General features: G+C 43.9%; 1 protein-coding gene across 1 annotated transcript in view; it reads left to right on the top strand.

Annotated features, from left to right (window-relative positions):
• Positions 1–21189, top strand: part of LOC144495003 (uncharacterized) — a 218217-nt gene that overhangs the window by 126960 nt on the left and 70068 nt on the right. Inside the window, exon 7 of the mRNA XM_078214763.1 lies at positions 4502–4624. Coding sequence (XP_078070889.1) covers positions 4502–4624 — 123 coding nt within the window. The remainder of the gene's footprint in view (positions 1–4501; positions 4625–21189) is intronic.

Here is a 21189-nt window from a genome sequence, read left to right as displayed (position 1 = left end):
TTTAGACACTTTAAAGTCTCACATTCACATGTTTTTATATTCTCATTTATTTTGAAAGCACTATTATTGGCAACAATGCATGTTATTTCACCCCACGCCTGTGACGAACTTGTCTCTAATTAGCCTCTAACAGGAATGTACTTACCCCGACAGCCGCTGGAAAGACCCTGCATGTTGATATTAGTGGGGGTGGCCCCTCAATGCACTGCTACTGAGAAAATCAAGGCGCTCAAATAATTCACTGGCCACAGCGGCTGGCATGCATTGGCAGCAACTTACAGCATCTGCCATGGCAAACCCATGAGAGATTCACAGCCCTTGCCCCCCCCCCACCACCACCCGCCCCAGGGCCTTGCATGGCGGTTTAGTGCTCCCTTACCTGGTGCCAGCATGCATGCAGAGCTCAGGTAGGAGTCAGACTAGTTTGCACATGGCATCATCACAATGGCACACAGCGAGTCGTCATCACCCTCCTGCCTGCCACAGAAACTGACTAACACAGCGTACCCAAGCCTACCACTCTGGTGTTACAATGTTGCAGGAGATTGTAGGACTCCAAGGAAGGATTGGGGGGGTGGAAATGGAACCTACGTGCGGTAACACAGGCCCCTAGTTATTAAAGCACATGGTGATCAGGGCTGCCCTCTCATGTCTGATCCTTGCTGCTGCCAGCCCTCCAGCGCCTGGGTACTGTTGCTCGTCGTCGGTCGTCCTCCTGCTCCTACTGGGTGGCCTCCTCTGCACAGGTGTCATCAGCCAAGTCCGAAGCGGGTACCTCATGTCCCCCATGAGCTATCTCTGCACCCTGGGCTCCTCCTTAAAGACCTCTGGGACATCACAGCTCCTCAAAATGAAGCTGTCATGTCCGTTCTCGGGGTGTCTGGTGCAGACGTGATATTCAGCTGATGGTCACACACCAATTATAAATGTATTGAATGGAACCACTTTCTGTTCATGAATCTTCCTGGATTCTTCATCGGGGCCTTGGTGGCAACTTGGGTGCAGTCTATAGCCCCCTGCACATTTGGCAACCCCATGATGGCCGCGAATCCTGCAGCTTGTGCTTCCTGCTGGGCCTGGTCCAGGTCAAATTTAATATACTAGCCAGCCTGTGCATACAGGGCATCTGTGACCTCCTTGACACACTAGTGAACAGATGGTTGGAAAATGCCACAAAGGTCTCCACTGGCAGTCTGGAAGGGAGCAGATATCCACTCCATCTGACGAAGAAGCAGCGCTCTGAAAGCTAATGGCATTTTCTACCAAATAAACCTGTTGGACTTTAACCTGGTGTTGTTAAAACTCTTACCGAGTCTGGAAGGACCCATTGGTGTTAAAATTTAACGCAGCTGTCACTTTCACAGTCATCAGAAGTGGGTGACCCCCTTTGTACTATGACCCAGAGTCAGCACTAAGACCCGATGTCAGCGCTCTGAGCCGAGACCATGTTGGGAGTCCGAGGTTGGACCCAGTGAGCAGCAACAGCCCCCCACCCCGCCCCACACACACTCACAGGCCCCCCACAACCCAAAATGCAACATGGTAGCTATGAAACAATCCCCCCTGAGCAACACGGAGCAATTTGAGCATGGAGGCGCACCTCCTCGCTCATCCTCATTGATCAAGTGCCTGATGTAATGGGATTCCCGCCAGGCAATGACAGGAACCCCACTGTAATACATTTGAATGTAACTAGTGGGCCTCCTTCCTGGGAAAGCTCCCCCTTCCCTCCCGATGTGACATTGCATTGCTGGAGTTTCCAACAAGTTTTAAAAACAGAGAACTGGCGAACTGAACCTGTTGGGGTGCACAGGTAAGTAGAGACCCCGGGGGAGAGAGCCATGCCAGACAGTACCTTGGCATTAGTGCGGGGGAAGGGTTGCTCTGTTGGGGAGGTTCAGGGTGGAAGAGAGAGAGGTTCTGTGTCCATGAAGGTTGCTTATTTCATCATTATCCTTTTTTACATTAGGGCTTCCTTTAAAAGTTGTACCCCGATTTGTCAGAAGTCGAATGAGCCCATTCTGCCATCATGACATTGTGGCATCCACCTTACAAGATTTCTTTTCAGTGTATTTAAAAATTTGGCAGCAGAAGCCGGCAAGCTATACACCACCTTTCCTGCCTAAATTGACACATTCGAAAAAATATTCAGAAAATTCCACCCAATGTTTCTACCCATTGGGAGTCTAATAATTCCACCCATTTGAAGTGGCTCAGGTTATATAAACTGCTATAATTACATGATTCCTTGTCAAAAAGAAATCTGACCCTTTTCTCTTCAGCTACTAATTTTCAGACCTTTTTGTATATCTGAGTAGAAGGTAGAAATTCAGCTGAATAGATGTTGGCCTTTTTCCTTTATCCCAACACTTGAAAAAATTGCATGGAGAATGAGGAATGATGGAAAATGGTACTCTGACTTCTTGGGCTTTTCTAAATACTTTCAGAATCATTATCAAACATTTAGCAAGCTGGCTTCTCCTCCCCATGTTTCTTGTGACTCATATTTGAGGGGGAAAATATGCTTAAATGAATGATTAAGAACAAAGAACAATACAGCACAGGAACAGGCCCTTCGGCCCTCCAAGCCCCTGCCACTCCCTGGTCCAAACTAGATCATTCTTTTGTATCCCTCCATTCCCACTCCATTCATATGGCTGTCTAGATAAGTCTTAAACGTTCCCAGTGTGTCCGCCTCCACCACCTTGCCTGGCAGCACATTCCAGGCCCCCACCACCCTCTGTGTAAAATATGTCCTTCTGATATCTGTGTTAAACCTCCCCCCCTTCACCTTGAACCTATGACCCCTCGTCACCACCGACCTGGGGAAAAGCTTCCCACCGTTCACCCTATCTATGCCTTTCATAATTTTATACACCTCTATTAAGTCTCCTCTCATCCTCCGTCTTTCCAGGGAGAACAACCCCAGTTTACCCAATCTCTCCTCATAACTAAGCCCCTCCATACCAGGCAACATCCTGGTCAACGTCCTCTGTACTCTCTCCAAAGCCTCCACGTCCTTCTGGTAGTGTGGCGACCAGAACTGGACGCAGTATTCCAAATGCGGCCGAACCAACGTTCTATACATCTGCAACACCAGACCCCAACTTTTATACTCTATGCCCCATCCTATAAAGGCAAGCATGCCATATGTCTTCTTCACCACCTTCTCCACCTGTGCCGTCACCTTCAAGGATCTGTGGACTTGCACACCCAGGTCCCTCTGCGTATCTACACCCTTTATGGTTCTGCCATTTATCATATAGCTCCTCCCTACATTATTTCTACCAAAATGCATCACTTCGCATTTATCAGGATTGAACTCCATCTGCCATTTCTTTGCCCAAATTTCCAGCCTATCTATATCCTTCTGTAGCTTCTGACAATGCTCCTCACTATCTGCAAGTCCTGCCAATTTTGTGTCGTCCACAAACTTACTGATCACCCCAGTTACACCTTCTTCCAGATCGTTTATATAAATGACAAACAGCAGAGGTCCCAATACAGAGCCCTACGGAACACCACTAGTCACAGGCCTCCAGCCGGAAAAAGACCCTTCCACTGCCACCCTCTGTCTTCTGTGACCAAGCCAGTTCTCCACCCTTATTTACTTTTAAGTTCATTTTCTTTTTTTTAGTTGAAAAGCATTGACTATTTTTAATTTTGTCCTGTGGTTTGAAAAGGGCTTTGAAAAAATGCTTCAAGACAATTGTTCCTCTAAACCAAAAACTGAAACTGCTTGGTGGGTTTGCTATTATGTTTTCTGATCCATCAAATAGGATGGCCATTGAAATGAAAATCATATTTGTAAATTTTCATTCGAATATGGTGAATAGTTTTGCTTGTATTCTTTCAACACTGAATCCTTTAGGCCATTTTAGTAACCAAACCCCTAAGGACGCAGTGTGGAATCCCCAGATGTCATAGTCATTGTTTCTTTTGCATTTTTATTCATTTCTCATGAGATTCAAATTTTAGAAATTCAGTGCTCCTTGTAACTCTGACTGTCTATTCATTGTGTAGACAATACCAGATCCACTCTGGATGATATAGGGAGCACAGATTCAGATTCAGCAGATTTTTCACATTTTTCTGTGAATTTTTAACAGTAACTCAGTGGGCTCATTTAGTTTAACTGCTGTTGCCATTCTGCCTATAAAAGCTCAAGTAACAAAACTGTTCCTCACTTGATTTAAAATTGTTTATCTGTCATTTCATTAAATGATACAGTGAATAAAATGTTGGATTGTCTCTGGGGAAGAAAGAGTGTGAATTTTATGAAAGGCTGATTAGCAAGTATTATTTACCTCTTACTGATGGTACATTTAAAATGAGATTTCATAACTTCGGGTTGTCAAATTCAGACAATTAAAGTCCATTTCATTATGCTATTTGTTGCAAGTACATGGGAATTCATGCAGCCATCTTTTTTTTCTGATTTGGCATTCAAATGCAACCAAGTTAATTATTCATACAAATATCCTTTAAATTCTGTTTATAGGCAGCAAATGTTGAAAACCTTTCTATGATGTGGCTGATGTCAGGGAGGAATCTGACTAACCAACCTGTAACTCTCCTTGATCTCTGTTATGGCAGGATTGATAACCTGAACCTTCAGCGTGTGGTAAGTCTGAATGAAAATCTAAGAAGATTTAAAACTAGCCTGTCAGTATTGAACTCAATAGTTTAATATTGAATGAATGACTGAAACAAGATAATTATTGAACTTTATAAGAATAAAAACGTTCCTACAATTATTTACTGTTTACTGGATTCAATATTCCAATGCATTCTTGGTTGGCCTACTACATCTGCACTCTAAATTCAGCTTATCCAAAATTCTGCAACCTATATCCATGGCCATTTTATCCATTGTCCCTATCCTTGTTGGCCTATTTTGGCTCCTGGTCACCTAATGCTTACAAATTAAAATTAGGATCCTTATGTTTAAAACCTTTCATGGCCTCATTCCTCCTAATTTCCATAACCACCTCCAGCTTTACAACTCCTTTCCTTTGACTCTGACTTATTGTGCATTCCTTCCTCCCTCATCCCAATTGTGGAATGCTGTCAGCCTGTGAGATCCCTTGCTCTGAAATTTCCTCCCTAAACGTCACTGTCTCTCATTTTCCTCCCCTTCTCAAGTACACTATTTGAAATCCACCACCTTATCTAAGCTTTTGTTCACTACTCATAATTTCTCTTTCTTTAACTTAAAGTCCATTTTTCAAGACTTTTCAAAGCACTTTGAGATGGTTTTTTGTATTAGAGATGTGATATAAAGGTGCCATACAAGTTGTTGATTATCTTCATGATTAGTTTGCACATTTAATGTGATATGCTAAATTTAGTATCATATTTAAATTATAGTGCTAAACAACTATTTCTGCGTTGTTCAGAACAATGTGGTTTTAGGATATGTATTGTAAGAAGGGGAAAACAGTATTTTCCAATGGAAGCACTGCACAACCTTGCTCACTGATATAAACATTAGCATCATACAGATCGTTTAATTCTTCTTTGGGGTTTACAATTTACATACAGCTGTTTCACTAAATTCCACAGGAAACAAATAACTATTACAATCTGATTTTTTTTACTCCCTTGAACATGGCTGCGTGAGAGCTTCTCAGTACAAGAGTTTCCTGGACTACTATTAGTCGGGATAGAATTGAACTGATGACAATAATCACAATTGAATGTTGGAGATGCGGCTCAAATTGTGCAGCTGTGTCTGTGACCTTTATGGCTGTTGATTTTTATAAAATCCAATTTTTTCAGCTCTGCTGTATTCACCACTAACTGCAAATGCAGTGACTTTGAAGTGTCTGATGGGAAAAAAAATGTATGTCATAGAAACTAGGAGGAAGAGCCCATTGCTTTTTTTTCCTGTATCAAGGAGCTAACCTGTCAGTTTCCAACTGGAACAAATTCACAGTGACAGTTTCCAGTTTTCATAGATTGCACTTTTAAGTACACTATTTCAACCTGTATCTTGACTATCAGGTTGTAAATTATTCCCATGTTAAATTATTCATGAAGTGCACTCCATCATGTCATACACCTGGTTACCGACCAAATGTTGCGGACTTTCAAGTTTAGTTCTGGATGTTTCCAGCACTTCTGATGTGTCTGAAAAATAATATATTGTTCTTTAATTGATTCCTTGCTTTATGTCATTACCCAGAGAGCTAAGATTTGTTTTTGCCAATGATGTAGATTTTCTGATTTCAGCATTGGAGTGAAGCATTTTAAAAAGAGAGCAGAACATTGCTACTCAAAATTATATAATAGTTTTATAAATTTGTGCCAGTTTTTAATGCATTTACCCAACAACAGCTGGAAGATCCTACCACATCCTTTGTGTAAGGAACATATATTCTTTTACTAGAAAAGATCTCTTGTCCATGATGTTATACGTCTCGGAATTCATCCTACCAGATTCCAACTAGTCTACAGCTTAATAAAAAAATAAAAATACCTTGGGGAATGGCCATGGACTTAGTTCAGCTGTGGGCAGCTGTTCCTCCCTAACACTACAGCATTAAATGGTGGCTTGAACACTTTAGTGGGTCAGAAGTCATATCATGCATTAATATTAGTTCATAAATAGCATTGCTAATCTTTGTGGAGTTAAAGTATGTGAACTAATAGCTTATCCTTTGAATCTAAGCTAGTATTCGTAGAAAATAAAATCATTGTGCTCCAGTGTGAAAATTCAGATATGTATTTGCATAAGCAATAAATTACATTCCATCCATGTATTTAATAATTGTAGTAGATCTTGTAAATTTTGTATTATTTTCAAATGAATACAAACTTGGTCATGATAAATTTCTTTGTGGAACGTTTCAATAGTGTCCTTTCGTGCATAAATTAAGTAAGTAATACAAGAACTGCTTTTGTACAGCAAAGTGTTAAAGTATCACATTATGAAGCAATGGGATATAAGTGTCTCTGTCCATTCTGTGGAAGTGTTTCTTTTAAGGGTATGAGAGATGAGCCCTCAGCACGCTCACTTATTTATTAGCGTAATTTGACAAAAGCTGTATGCCTACTGTCTCAGTTAAAAATGGTACGAGGATCCGAAAAGGGAGAAAATAAAATTACAAAATTGTGATGGGACCTGTGAATAACTTTTATTTGGAAAGAATTATAGTGATTATAATTTTCCTTCGATTTGAATAACATATTACCTTTCTCATCTATTTTGTTTGACATTTGAATATTAGTAGTAGATACAATATAATAATGAATGTCACATTCTTCTATTTTGAGAGAAAGAAAAAGCAAGAGAAAAGAGAATGACAATGCAATAATGCAGGAATTTAACTGGGAGTACATTTAAAATTCTTAAGTGTGTGAACTTCCTATCAACCTGAGAGTGCTAACTTGTACACTGCATGGGCATGTCCCTTTTCTCCTGGGGGCTAAGCTTACTTTGCTGCCCCCGGCGGGATCCTCTTGAATGTTTCCAGTCTTCATAAAGCTGTGGAAGTCATGATGGTGAGATTTGAATATTCAGCAAGGGGGGAAAATCATGTGACAGACGGCCCTTTAATAATAATCTAATTCATTAAAATGTATGTAAATGAGGTTCCCATCATTTCCAGGCGGGTACCTCTGTACATCACTGGTGAGGCACAGGGAAAATTGGGAATCGAGATCTCACCAGCGAGAATCTTGATTCCTGACTCTCGCGGGATTTTTCACCTGCTTCGCCATTCTTGCTGACAGCGAACATAGGTGAAAATTTGCCTCCTTTGACTTCAAAATCAGTCTTTTATCTACATGACATCTGCAGTCCTTGGTCTAATTATCCCCTGCCTTCTAACTCCATTTCACCTGAAGGTTACACTTGATATTGTCTCACTGTGTGCATCGTCATGGGAAAATCATGATTATTGTGTACAAATGCCACCATGAACCATATGTTTCTGTACAGCAGCATACTTCAGTAATGTGCTTCACTGGGACTGGTGCCCATTTATAACTTAAAACAGTCTGTAACCAGTGAGAACAGATGTTGAGTTCATTAAATTCCTGCATCCCTGTTTGACACATTCAACCAATGACAGGAGTAAGTTTCCTCCAAAGAAAAGTAGAAAGGAAGCAGAGCCAACAGTGATTGATGTAAAGTCAAAGCTCTCCTGAAAACTCGCCCCTTTATCATTAATCAAAGCTGACTTAACTGACCTCTCTTTGTTTTAGAATTTCAAACAAAGTATTTATTTTTTAATACTAATACAACATAAAGATCTAAAAAGCATTATAACAATGTATTATTTTATATTTGAACAGCATTTTTGAAAATGCAACCTTCTATTCAATTGCCTATTCCCATTCTCTGTGGTCCAATTGTTAATTTTGTACCAATAATGGTGCATTATTAGTGACCAGTAACATCAATAGCCTTGTGGTATAGAAAGCAGTATAATCATATGAATCTTCACAGTAACTGAAAAGATTATAGTTTTATCTCGCAACATAATTACGGATTAAGATATATTTAATTGTTTTTAATATGTTTGCATTTTGTACCTAACCGTCAAATATGGATGTCTTTTATCACTGATATCAGTTACTTTTGGAATTTGGTAAATAGAGATATTAAACGAAAGTAAGCCTTAACTGGCTTTATCAATGAATATTCTTCAGACAAATAAACTCACAGAATTCATCTTTAAAACAAAATAGTTATTTGCAAGTATATATATTTATAATAAAAAGATGTAAATGGACTGCAAAGTGGTTGGCTCCCTAATTGTGGCTGCAGTCCTCTTTGCCCTTCCATAGCTGCAGCCTCATAGAAACATGCAAGGGTAGATTTTCTGAGTTTGTGCTGCCAACCAGGAGTCTCGCCTGCCAGCTGCTCATTTGGGGGAATGAAGTGCAGTATGCCTATGATTTCCAATATGCATGGCTGGCAGGTGAGGTTCCTTATTGGCAGTGCCAACTAGAAAAATTACTTACTCTGCCACTGCCCATTGAAAGCATTGAACCATACTGGGAACTTAGCACCAGAGCAATATCAACCTGCACGCAGCTTTAGAAGATCATGGCAGTGCAATAACAGCATTTGAAATAAAAAGAGGAGTAATATTAAATATGCTATCAAAGAGGGTAAAATTCCTAGTCTAGACAGATTTCATCTGTGTATTTTATAGGAATCTAGAGGAAAGATAATGCAAAATTAATAATTTGTTAGAAAAATGTGTAGTTCCAGAGAGCTGGTAGATAGCTAACATTATACCTATATTTAATAAGAGATGTAGAACATGTTCAGAGTATTGTATATCTGCTTAACATTGGTGGTAAGAAAGACAATGGATAAGATTTTCTCTGCTTTTGTCAAAGGCCAATGGCAGATGGGAAATGTGGTGTTTTACACTGATGGTTTTTCTTCCTATGTTGTGCTGCACTTAGTGCCAAAGATTTTCAGGCACAAGTTCCATGCCTTATCATTAGCTGGCGGCCTTGATTCACCTGCACCATCACCTCAGCATTTTAATGATTGGGGCGCCACATTTAAAGGCTGCTTCTACACACAGCTAGCAAACTTGCCACTTGCCAAAGTCATGGCTGTGAAAACTGCAAAGCGTATTGTCCTGAAATTCACCAATGCTTCCCTGCAAAGCCTGCTAGATGCAGTAAAGGCCCGCCATAATGTAATATACTTGTGCTCTGGGTCAAGACCTGTCAGCAAGATCACCAATCCTGCACTGAAGGTGGTGCCAGAAGAGGACAGTTATCCAGTGCAGGAAAAGGATGAATGATCTTCATTCTGACAAGTCAGCCACTCTTCTCTTCACTCAACTCACACACCTATCATGCATCCACAAGAATCTCATTCAATACCTGCTCAAGGGACACCACCACTTGCTCTCCCACACATTCCTTCATTTCTCCTGCAGATTATGTGCTCATCACATTGCTGCTCCTACTCACCATCCACACATGCAGGCATCCTTATCATCTGCCATGGCGTGCATCATGCTTACACTCTGCATTTGCTTTAATGCAGGAGAAGTTGGCCCACAACAAGTAGGATAGATCCCAGAAGGGCGGAAGGATGTCAGAGCTGAAGGTCTTCACAGACTGAGAAGAGAGCCCTCCAGCTGGCCAGGGAGGATGCCAACCACTCCTGTGCCGATGATGAGGTCGGCGGCAATAAACCAAGCGAGGATACAGCACTATATCATCCATAAGACAACAATGCTGAGAATCATGTCTTCTGTCTCTGCAAGCCCCTGCCATGCACTAATGAACTATCTTTCGCAGGCACATCTGGAAGCAGCCGAGGGGGTCCGCAGGCCAAGTCCTTGACACCAGTTCTGATAACAGCATGGACCATGATTTCTCGCACCCAAAAATTGAACCCACACCCTCCACCAGTGCAGAGATACGCACCTTGGTGGGACAGTTTTATAGCAGCCTTGGGGTCACTATCTGTTGAGCACATCAGTCTCTCAAATCCACAGCAAGCAGGTGCCAGAACTCCGAGGATTGCTGGAGGCCAGAAACCTGCTGAGTCCCCGTCAGATTACGTGCCTCTGGACTTAGTCATGCCTCAGTTGCTGGAGCTCTAAAGACAAATGAGGAAGGGATGTCTGCTAGACTCCTTGGATTGAAAAGCAGCATGGAGCAGTCCTTCCGACTCCTATCTGAGGTGATTGTGCTGACATTCCAATGCAACGAGGTTAGCACAGCTAGGGTGGAAGCTGCTGTGGAGACGTTGGGGCAAGACTTTTGTCCTGCACTGCTGGAGGACATGCACTCCATGGTGCGGGCACTTGCTGGGATCCACAAGTACCAAAACCAGAGGTCGGTGGGGCTTCTCGAGCTTATTCCGGCTGCCCCTATATTCCAAGGAGGAAGCTAGGGGCCCTTGGACACCAGAGGAAGGAGGATTGGCTGGTGCAGACTCTAGGGCCATCTATCCAGTTGAATACGGGAGTGTCCAGGCCATCTGAATCCCCTCTTCCTATGACCGCTTCAGCTCCAACTCCAAAGGCTGATGAGGGTTGCACTGCCACACAGCAGGACCCCAAAAGCAGGCTAGCATCCTCCAGGTCTCTTTCCGTGTCCCCCCCCCCCCCCCCCCCCAATCAAACACCCAGAGGATTAAGAATCTTCTGATGACCATGAAGCCATTGTCAATTGTCAGGAAAAAAATCTGGTTTACTAATGTCCTTTAGGGAAGGAAATCTGGCATCCTTACCTGGTTTGGCCTGCATGTAACTCTAGACCCACAGCAATGTGGTTGATTCTCAACTGCCCTCTGAATAAGGGCAACTAGGGTTGGGCAATTAATGCTGGCCAGCCAACGGCGCCCATGTCCCACGAATGAATAAAGAAAAAGGATTCCTGCCAAGGTCATCACAGACAGCAGGGTGGGGCAGACAATAGGTTGCCTCCACTTCTGCTGTGGATGTTGGGATGTAGCAGCAGTGTTAAAACAGTTAAGAAACAATAGTTGCACAACATGGGCTCAGGTGTTGAGCACAACATTCGCTTCTGTAAATAAATTCTCATTAATTGCACCTTTTCTATGGCTTCTTGTTCTGATCAGGTGTGTTCCTGCAGTCCCAACCTTAAAATTGGATGCCTGAACAGGGAAAAAGTTATCAGTCCAGGGTGTTGTAGGTAAATAATACCTCTGAGACTAGTCGTGAGTCAAAGTACAGTGGTTTATTTTCACAATTGTGGGAGAAGTCTGATCCCTAACGCGGTCTCCAGACTTCTCACTGAATACAGGTCAAGAGTAAACATTTATACATATATTTTCGCCCCTGGTCACGGCCGCATTTTCCCACGATTATTGCTGCCTCGGCAGTTCTGTCCTTCTCGTGTAACCGTGGCCATCTCAAGGCTGCGAATATCTGTTTTGTCGCCACCTGTGCGTTGTTTATCCATTACACAAGATCATAAGTTTGCATAAACAGGATAACTAAAATACAGGGGCCTATATAACAATTTATATCGATACGGATGAATGGTATATAATGAATATATATGAATCTATTATTATATGATCACAGAAGGCATACATGTAAGTTCCACCATGTTAAGTACATAATATAAAAGAACACAAAATGGATTCTGCTTAACTCATACTAGCTGGGAAAATCATACGGTTGTATACAATGCAAGGACAGCTGTCTCTCTTATCTGGTTTGGATACACGAAAACAAGCTCTACAGACATAAAAACAATGAGCTCTAATGAAAACAATGAGCTCTACAGTGCTTCTCACAAATCTCTAAGTATTATAGAGTTCGGGTCTCAATGCTTAAGTGTTACAAGGTTCATTAACCCATTCCCGTCTTCACAGGGCTTTTTCCAAGTGCTTTCTGCAAGGTTGCCACTGCATTGGCCATGTCCCTTCACAGTGAATGAACACATCAGTCATGCCTGTTTCTCATTAGGTTTGCGGATGTCTCCCACAATGTACTGGGGTAGCATCACTCATTCCAGCCATTGCCCATGTGTGTCCTCTGCACCATTTTGAACAGTGGCTGCCTCCTCATCCTATATGCTTCAGCCTCTGATGACACTAAACCTCAAGGGTACAGCTCATGAAAGATGGGATTTTAGGGGTGGCTCGGTAGCATAGTGGTTAACACTGCTGCTTCACAGCGCCAGGGATCGGGGTTCGATTCCGAGCTTGGGTCACTGTCTGTGTGGAGTTTGCACGTTCTCCCCATGTCTGCGTGGGTTTCCTCAGGTTGCTCCAGTTTCCTCCCACAGTCTGAAAGATATGCTGGTTAGGTGCATTGACCCGAACAGGTGCCGGACTGTGGCGACTAGGGGAATTTTACGGTAACTTCATTGCAATGTTAATGTAAGCCTTACTTGTGACTAATAAATAAACTTTAAACTTTAGGTTAGGAGAGTTGAAATTTTCTTGCTTTCTGTCAATGACTAGGGGATTTGACCCTAGTCACACCAAATGACTGAGTGGCCGTAGCTTTGGCCATTATTGCATCCTGAGCTCTCACCTGAGGTTCAAGCATTGCCCGAAGTTTCAGTCCAAGGTCTTGCATGCAACCTGCACTTGTCAACATGCACCTCAGCACACAACCAAAGGTTAGGAGCGCTCTCCTCGGGCGGTATGCCATTACAAATTGTCTAAGGGATGTATTTTCTTGCCCAGTCGGCCCATGGTGCTATCAAATCATGGCAGTCAGTATTTTGAAGGCCAATGCGCCAAGGGTTAAATACGAAACAGCAATCATTGGCACTCACAGACGCAAATGGTGCTTGAGTGGGTATAATTGCGTGAGTTGTCAATTAATGAGGGTCAGCTGATGAGGGTCACTGACATGTCTTTCCATTAGCCTTGCCCTTGTGAATATTGCCCCTCCAGAAGCACCACTAGTTCCCTCCCATCTACCCACCACATCGAGTCTGCACCAACCACAGTTCTACCCAGCTGCATTCCCCATAACCCCACATATTTACCCTGCTTGTCTCCCTGACACAAAGGGGTAATTTAGCATGGCTAATCAACCTGACCCGCACATCTTTGGAGCATAGGAGGAACCCAGAGGAAACCCATGCAGACACGGGGAGAATGTGCAAAATCCACATACTGTCACCCAAGGCTAGAATTGAACCTGGGTCCCCGGCGCTGTGAAGCAGCAGTGCTAACCACTGTGCCACCGTGCCGCCTGACTCCCCTGACTCTTCCTTTCTTCCCCCCATAAACCCCAAAGCCTTCCCCCAGCCTCCCTGGAGCCTTTCCCCCTTTCAGTCCTTCCTTTGGCCATTGGGTGACCACTCAAAAAGGCCAATATGATGTTGAGAATACGGTTCCCAATCCTTCTGGTGGCCAGCTGTCCAGATATTGAGAGGCATCTTAAACTATTCTGCTGTAAATTTCAGCTTTTAACTTCGCTCCTTTTATTCAGAGAGCTGTGGCAATACTGCCCCTGTCCCTAAAGTTATCTCCGAACTGATTATTTCCCACCAATTGGTTAGGTGGTTCCTTGAACAAATACGTCCCACCAATGGTTTGTTCCTGATTGAATTAGTCTGTTGGCAGTCTGGGTGGCTAGGTTCACCTGTTTACGTCCCTTATGGGTCTGTTCTATGAAGCTCCTGACATATTCATGGGTAATTTCCATAGCCTCTCTCACGGCCTGTCAGACCACTTTACCCAGTGTCTCGTCAGTGTACAATGAATCATCCCACCAAGCACCAAATGCGTATTCCAACAATTTTCCCAGCAAATGGAACCCTCCCACAGTCAATGGGTCTGTCACTTGCAAACAAAAACTGATTACTTTCACAAAGTCAGCCCCCGGACATGATTTCTGTTTCCGGGTTGGTTATGCATCACTGCATGGGGCCTACCCACACTGCTTTAAATGCCTTACGGTTATCTTGCTGGTGTTCCCTAGAGGTTCAAGGGTCCAACAAGCACACACTATGTAATGCTCTGATTCTGAACAGCATCCTGTCAGACTCACCATGGACTACTCTCCGGAATCGGTTGCATTCTTGGACACACGCATCTCCATTAAGGATGGTCACCTCAGCACCTCACTGTACCGCAAGCCCACGGATAACCTCATGATGCTCCACTTCTCCAGCTTCCACCCTAAACACGTAAAAGAAGCCATCCCCTACGGACAAGCCCTCCGAATACACAGGATCTGCTCGGATGAGGAGGATCGCAACAGACACCTCCAGACGCTGAAAGATGCCCTCATAAGAACAGGATATGGCGCTCGACTCATCGATCAACAGTTCCGACGCGCCACAGCGAAAAACCGCACCGACCTCCTCAGAAGACAAACACGGGACACGGTGGACAGAGTGCCCTTCGTCGTCCAGTACTTCCCCGGAGCGGAGAAGCTACGGCATCTCCTCCGGAGCCTTCAACATGTCATTGATGAAGACGAACATCTCGCCAAGGCCATCCCCACACCTCCACTTCTTGCCTTCAAACAACCACGCAACCTCAAACAGACCATTGTCCGCAGCAAACTACCCAGCCTTCAGGAGAACAGTGACCACGACACCACACAACCCTGCCACAGCAACCTCTGCAAGACGTGCCGGATCATCAACACGGATGCCATCATCTCACGTGAGAACACCATCTACCAGGTACATGGTACCTACTCTTGCAACTCGGCCAACGTTGTCTACCTGATACGCTGCAAGAAAGGATGTCCCGAGGCATGGTACATTGGGGAAACCATGCAGACGCTACGACAACGGATGAATGAACACCGCTCGACAATCACCAGGCAAGACTGTTCTCTTCCTGTGGGGGAGCACTTCAGCAGTCACGGGCATTCAGCCTTGGATCTTCAGGTAAGCGTTCTCCAAGGCGGCCTTCACGACACACGACAGCGCAGAGTCACTGAGCAGAAACTGATAGCCAAGTTCCGCACACATGAGGACGGTCTAAACCGGGATGTTGGATTTATGTCACATTATCAGTAACCCCCACAGCTTGACTCCTGGACTTGCACAATTTCACAAGCTGTACTGTCTGGAGCCAATACACATCTCTTTAACCTATGTTGAATGCTCCCTCCACCCACATTGTCTGTGCATTTAAGACCTGGCTGGCTGTAGAGATTTGCATTCTAATCAGTATTCTGTAATTTGATTTCTGTGTCTGTGCCCTGTTTGAGAACAGAGACCACTCCATCTGACGAAGGAGCATTGCTCCGAAAGCTTATGGTATTTGCTACCAAATAAACCTGTTGGACTTTAACCTGGTGTTGTGAGACTTCTTACTGTGCTTACCCCAGTCCAACGCCGGCATCTCCACATCATGCTCACATATGCCAGGCCCTACTTCTGGGTCAAGTCTCCTTTTAGATTCGGCCCAATGAACCCAGCCCCTTCTTCTATCCCTAGGGTTTGATTCGAATCTGTAGCCATCCTTAAAGATCTCATAGGACGTACTTGCCTGTAGCACCGCCATAATGAATATTATAAACAGAAGAGAAAATGCTGGAAAATCTCAGCAAGTCTAGCAGCATCTGTAAGGAGAGAAAAGAGCTGACGTTTCGAGTCCAGATGACCCTTTGTCAAACCCTTTGTCAATGAGTATTATAGTCCCCTTCACTGGACCTCCTCTTGGTCGAGTGTCTACTAATTCATGTCTGTCCTGTGAAAGTTGAGAAAGTTGATTTTTATACAGGCAGACAAATAAATATCGGGGGAATGGTTCCAAATCCCAAATCTTCAATGTCAGACCTAACCTCACCTATCAGATCTCTGGTGAGATTATTACTTGGCCACCCTTTGACTGGGTCTCAGTGGTCTTAATTATCCCTTCAATTACGTGATTAAATGTTTTTGGGAGCCCCTCACCCTGTAGATCGATTAAGATGAGTGCATACTCGATTCCATAGACTCCATACTGTAGTCCCTTTCCAACGTCCGTGGCAACCCAGGATGAATAATAAAATAAAAGTAACGTTTATTGATTAGTCACAAGTAAGGCTTGCATTAACAGTGCAATGAAGTTACTGTGAAATTCTCCTAGTTGCCACACTCCGGCGCCTGTTCGGATCAATACACCAAACCGACATGTATTTCAGACTGTGGGAGGAAACCCACGCAGACACAGGGAGAATGTGCAAACTCCACACAGACAGTGAGCCAAGCCGGGAATCGAACCTGGGTTCCTGGCACTGTGAGGCAGCAGTGCTAATCACTGTACCACCGTGAATAGCTATTCAGTTCAGACAATTGTACTGAATTAACTAAGTTTGCACTCCAAACAATCCCCCAAGACCTTCCAGTATGCTCCTTTATCTCGCATTCGTGGTTCATAGAAACATAGAAAAACTACAGCACAAAACAGGCCCTTCGGCCCCACAAGTTGTGCCGAACATATCCCTACCTTTTCAGCCTACCTATAACCCTCCATCCTATTAAGTCCCATGTACTCATCCAGGAGTCTCTTAAAAAACCCTATTGAGTTTGCCTCCACCACCACTGACGGCTGCCGATTCCACTCGCCCACCACCCTCTGTGTGAAAAACTTCCCCCTAACATTTCCCCTGTACTTACCCCCCAGCACCTTAAACCTGTGTCCTCTCGTAGCAGCCAGTTCCACCCTGGGAAAAAGCCTCTGAGAGTCCACCCGATCTATGCCTCTCAACATCTTATATACCTCTATTAGATCTCCTCTCATCTTATGTCTCTCCAAGGAGAAAAGACCAAGCTCCCTCAGCCTATCCTCATAAGGCATGCCACTCAATCCAGGCAACATCCTTGTAAATCTCCTCTGCACCCTTTCAATCTTTTCCACATCCTGTAATGAGGCGACCAGAACTGAGCACAGTACTCCAAGTGGGGTCTGACGAGGGTCTTATATAGCTGCATCATTATCCCTGGACTCCTAAACTCAATCCCTCGATTGATAAAGGCCAGCACACCATACGCCACCTTAACCACCTCCTCCACCTGCGGGGCCGATTTTAGAGTCCTATGGACCCGGACCCCAAGGTCCTTCTGATCCTCTACAGTACTAAGAGTCTTTCCCTTTATGTTGTACTCCTTCATCCCATTTGACCCACCAAAATGGACCACTACGTATTTATCTGGGTTGAAGTCCATCTGCCACTCTCCGCCCAGTCTTGCATCCTATCTATGTCCCTCTGTAACTTCTGACATCCCTCCAGACTATCCACAACCCCACCAACCTTCGTGTCATCGGCAAACTTACCAATCCATCCCTCCACTTCCTCATCCAGGTCATTTATGAAAATGACAAACAGCAAGGGCCCCAGAACAGATCCCTGGGGGCACACCACTGGTGACCGACCTCCATTTAGAAAAAGACCCATCTATACCCACTCTCTGCCTCCTTTGGGCAAGCCAGTTCTGGATCCACAGGGCAGCAGCCCCTTGGATCCCATGCCCTCTCACTTTTTCTAGAAGCCTTGCATGGGGGACCTTATCGAACGCTTTGCTAAAATCCATAGAAACCACATCTACCGCTTTCCCTTCGTCAATGTATTTAGTCACATTTTTGAAGAACTCCACCAGGCTCGTAAGACACGATCTGCCTTTGACAAAGCCATGCTGAGTATTCTTGAGCATACTAAACCTCTCTAAATGCTCATAAATCTTGTCCCTCAGGATCTTCTCCATCAGCTTACCAACCACTGAGGTTAGACTCACCGGTTGGTAATTTCCTGGGCTATCCCTATTCCCCTTCTTGAAAATAGGAACCACATCCGCAATCCTCCAATCCTCCGGCACCTCTCCCGTCTCCATCGACGACGCAAAGATCATCGCCAGAGGCTCTGCAATCTCTCTTCCCTTGGCTCCCAGAGGCAATTCTGTAGGTATAATCATCAATGATTCCCTGAAGTTGCACTTACGCCCATTTAATGGCATTAGGATGACCATAGCATGTTGAAATGTAATATTGCTAATAACCCAAAACTTTGTAGGTTACCCCTAGAGATACCATTGTCACACCATGTAGTAAAGTTTAGTTTTCCCAATCCTAATTAACCCATCTCGGGGCCTCTATCATGTTTGGACATTGGGTAGGTTTTTGATATCCACAGGTATTAAGCTGGTAACATCTAATATCTCTACAATCAAGTCTTATCTATTATAAGGGAAATAAGGAAGGGCAGGTAACAGAAATGTTAATGAGGGATCACTTTGGGACCAGTGACCATAATTCCAGTAGTTTTAAGATCGCTATGGAGAATGATAGGTCTGGCCCAAAAGTTAAAATTCTAAATTGGGGCAAGGCCAATTTTGATCGTATCAGGCAGGAACTTTCAACAGTTAACTGGGGGAGTCTGTGGGAAGGCAAAGGGACGTCTGGTAATTGGAAGGCTTTCAGAAGTGTGTTAACCAGGATTCAGGGTAAGCACATTCTTCTTAGATTGCAAGGCAAGGCTGTTAGAAGTAGGGAACCCTGGATGACTCGGGATGTTGAAGCCCTGGTTAAGAAGAAGAAGGAGGCATATGACATGCATAGGCAACTGGGATCAAGTGAATCCCTTGAAGAGTATAGGGGGTGTAGGAGTAGAGTTAAGAGAGAAATCAGGAGGGCAAAAAGGGGACACGAGATTGTATTGGCAGGTAAGGCAGAGGAGAATCCAAAGAGCTTCTACAAATACATAAAGAGTAACTAGGGAGAGAGTAGGGCCTCTTAAGGATCAACAAGGTCCTCTATATGCGGATCCACAAGAGATGGATGAAATCCTAACTGAATATTTCTCATCAGTATTCACTGTTGAGAAAAGCATGGATGTTAGGGAACTTGGGGAAATAAATAGTGATGTCTTGAGGAGTGTATATATAACAGAGAAGGAGGTGCTGGAAGTCAAGGTACGTAAATCCCCAGGATCTGTTGAAGTGTATCCCAGGACATTGTGGAAGGAATTGCAGGTCCCCTAGCAGAGATATTTGAATCATCGATAGTCACAGGTGAGGTGCCTGAAGATTGGATGGTGGTAAATGTTGTGCCTTTGTTTAAGAAGGCTGCAGGGAAAAGTCTGGGAATTACAGGCCAGTGAGCCTCATCTGTAGTGGGTAAGTTGTTACAAGGTATTTTGAAAGACAGGATCTACAGGCATTTGGAGATGCAAGGACTGATTAGGGATAGTCAGCATGGCTTTGAGAGTGGAAAATCATGTCTCACAAATTTGATTGAGTTTTTTGAAGGAGTAGCCAAGAAGGTAGATGAGGGCCGTGCAGTTGATGTTGTGTTCATGTTCTTTTGCAAGGCCTTTGACAAGGTACCACATGGTAGGTTGTTGCATAAGGTTAAATCTCATGGGATCCAGGGCGAGGTAGCCAAATGGATACAAAATTGGCTTGATGACAGAAGAAGTGGTGAAGACAGAACTGGTCGTAGAGGGTTGTTTTTCAAACTGGAAGCCTGTGACCAGCTGTGTACCTCAGGGATCAGTGCTGGGTCCACTGTTAGTTGACATTTATATTAATGATTTGGATGAGAATTTAGTAGGCTTGGTTAGTAAGTTTGCAGATGACACCAAGATTGGTGGTATAGTGGACACTGAAGAAGGTTATCTAGTATTGCATCGGGATCTTGATCAATTGGGCCACACTTGGAATACTGTGAACAGTTCTGGTCACCCTATTATAGAAAGGATATTATTAAACTAGAAAGAGTGCAGAAAAGATTTACTAGGATGCTCCCGGGACTTGATGGTTTGAGTTATAAGGAGAGGCTGGAGAGACTGGGACTTTTTTCTCTGGAGCGTAGGAGGCTAAGGGTTGATCTTATAGAGGTCTATAAAATAATGAGGGGCATAGATCAGCTAGATAGTCGATATCTTTTCCCAAAGGTAGTGGAGTCTAAAACTAGAGGGCATAGGTTTACGGTGAGGGGAGAGATACAAAAGGGTCCAGAGAGGCAATTTTTTCATACAGGGTGGTGAATATCTGGAATAAACTGCCAGAGGTAGTAGTAGAGGTGGGTACAATTTTGTCTTTTAAAAAGTGTTTAGACAGTTACATGGGTAAGATGGGTATAGAGAGATATGGGCCAAACTCGGGCAATTAGGACCAGCTTAGGGGTTAAAAAAGGGCAGCATGGACATGTTGGGCCAAAGGGCCTGTTTCTATGCAGTAAACCTCTATGACTCTATTACATGTTTACATAGTTCTTGACAATACTGGCCCTCAAAGCCAGGTTCCGTGACATTGAATAAATATTTCCAAAAACCTAATATCTGAATCATGTATCTGTTAAATACCCAAATCGCCCTCTGTGAGTCTTTTCATCTCTGAGTTCCATTCAGACTATCCATAGTCTGGATCAATGATTCAGATTGGCATACCTGGCCTTTCTCGGGGCACAAGAACCTCGGATATCCAGATGTTGGGTTTCTTTATCCATTCTCCTGTTCCTCCAGTGGGTAGCTGATGTACACGATTCCACGACAGTCATCAGAGTAAATAGGAACCTGTGAAAACATCAATGTTGGCCTCCACCAGTCAGGTAGTTGTCAGGTTTGTTAGGGTCCTCATACATTTTTAACGGAGTATAATGCCTCCACCTACTTCCCGTCCTTGTATTTACAAACGCACATGTATCACCTGTCATAATTACCTCATACGGTCCATGCCATCGTAGTTGGATACTACTGCGCTCCAGTCCCACCTTTACCATCACCCTGTGGCCCACTTGTGATACTCTTGATTTTTCAACTTGCT

This window comes from Mustelus asterias, chromosome 6 (genome assembly GCF_964213995.1).
Source record: "Mustelus asterias chromosome 6, sMusAst1.hap1.1, whole genome shotgun sequence".
NCBI lineage: Eukaryota > Metazoa > Chordata > Chondrichthyes > Carcharhiniformes > Triakidae > Mustelus > Mustelus asterias.
Note: the sequence above shows the minus strand (reverse complement) of the source record. Positions and strands in the feature narration are given on the sequence as shown.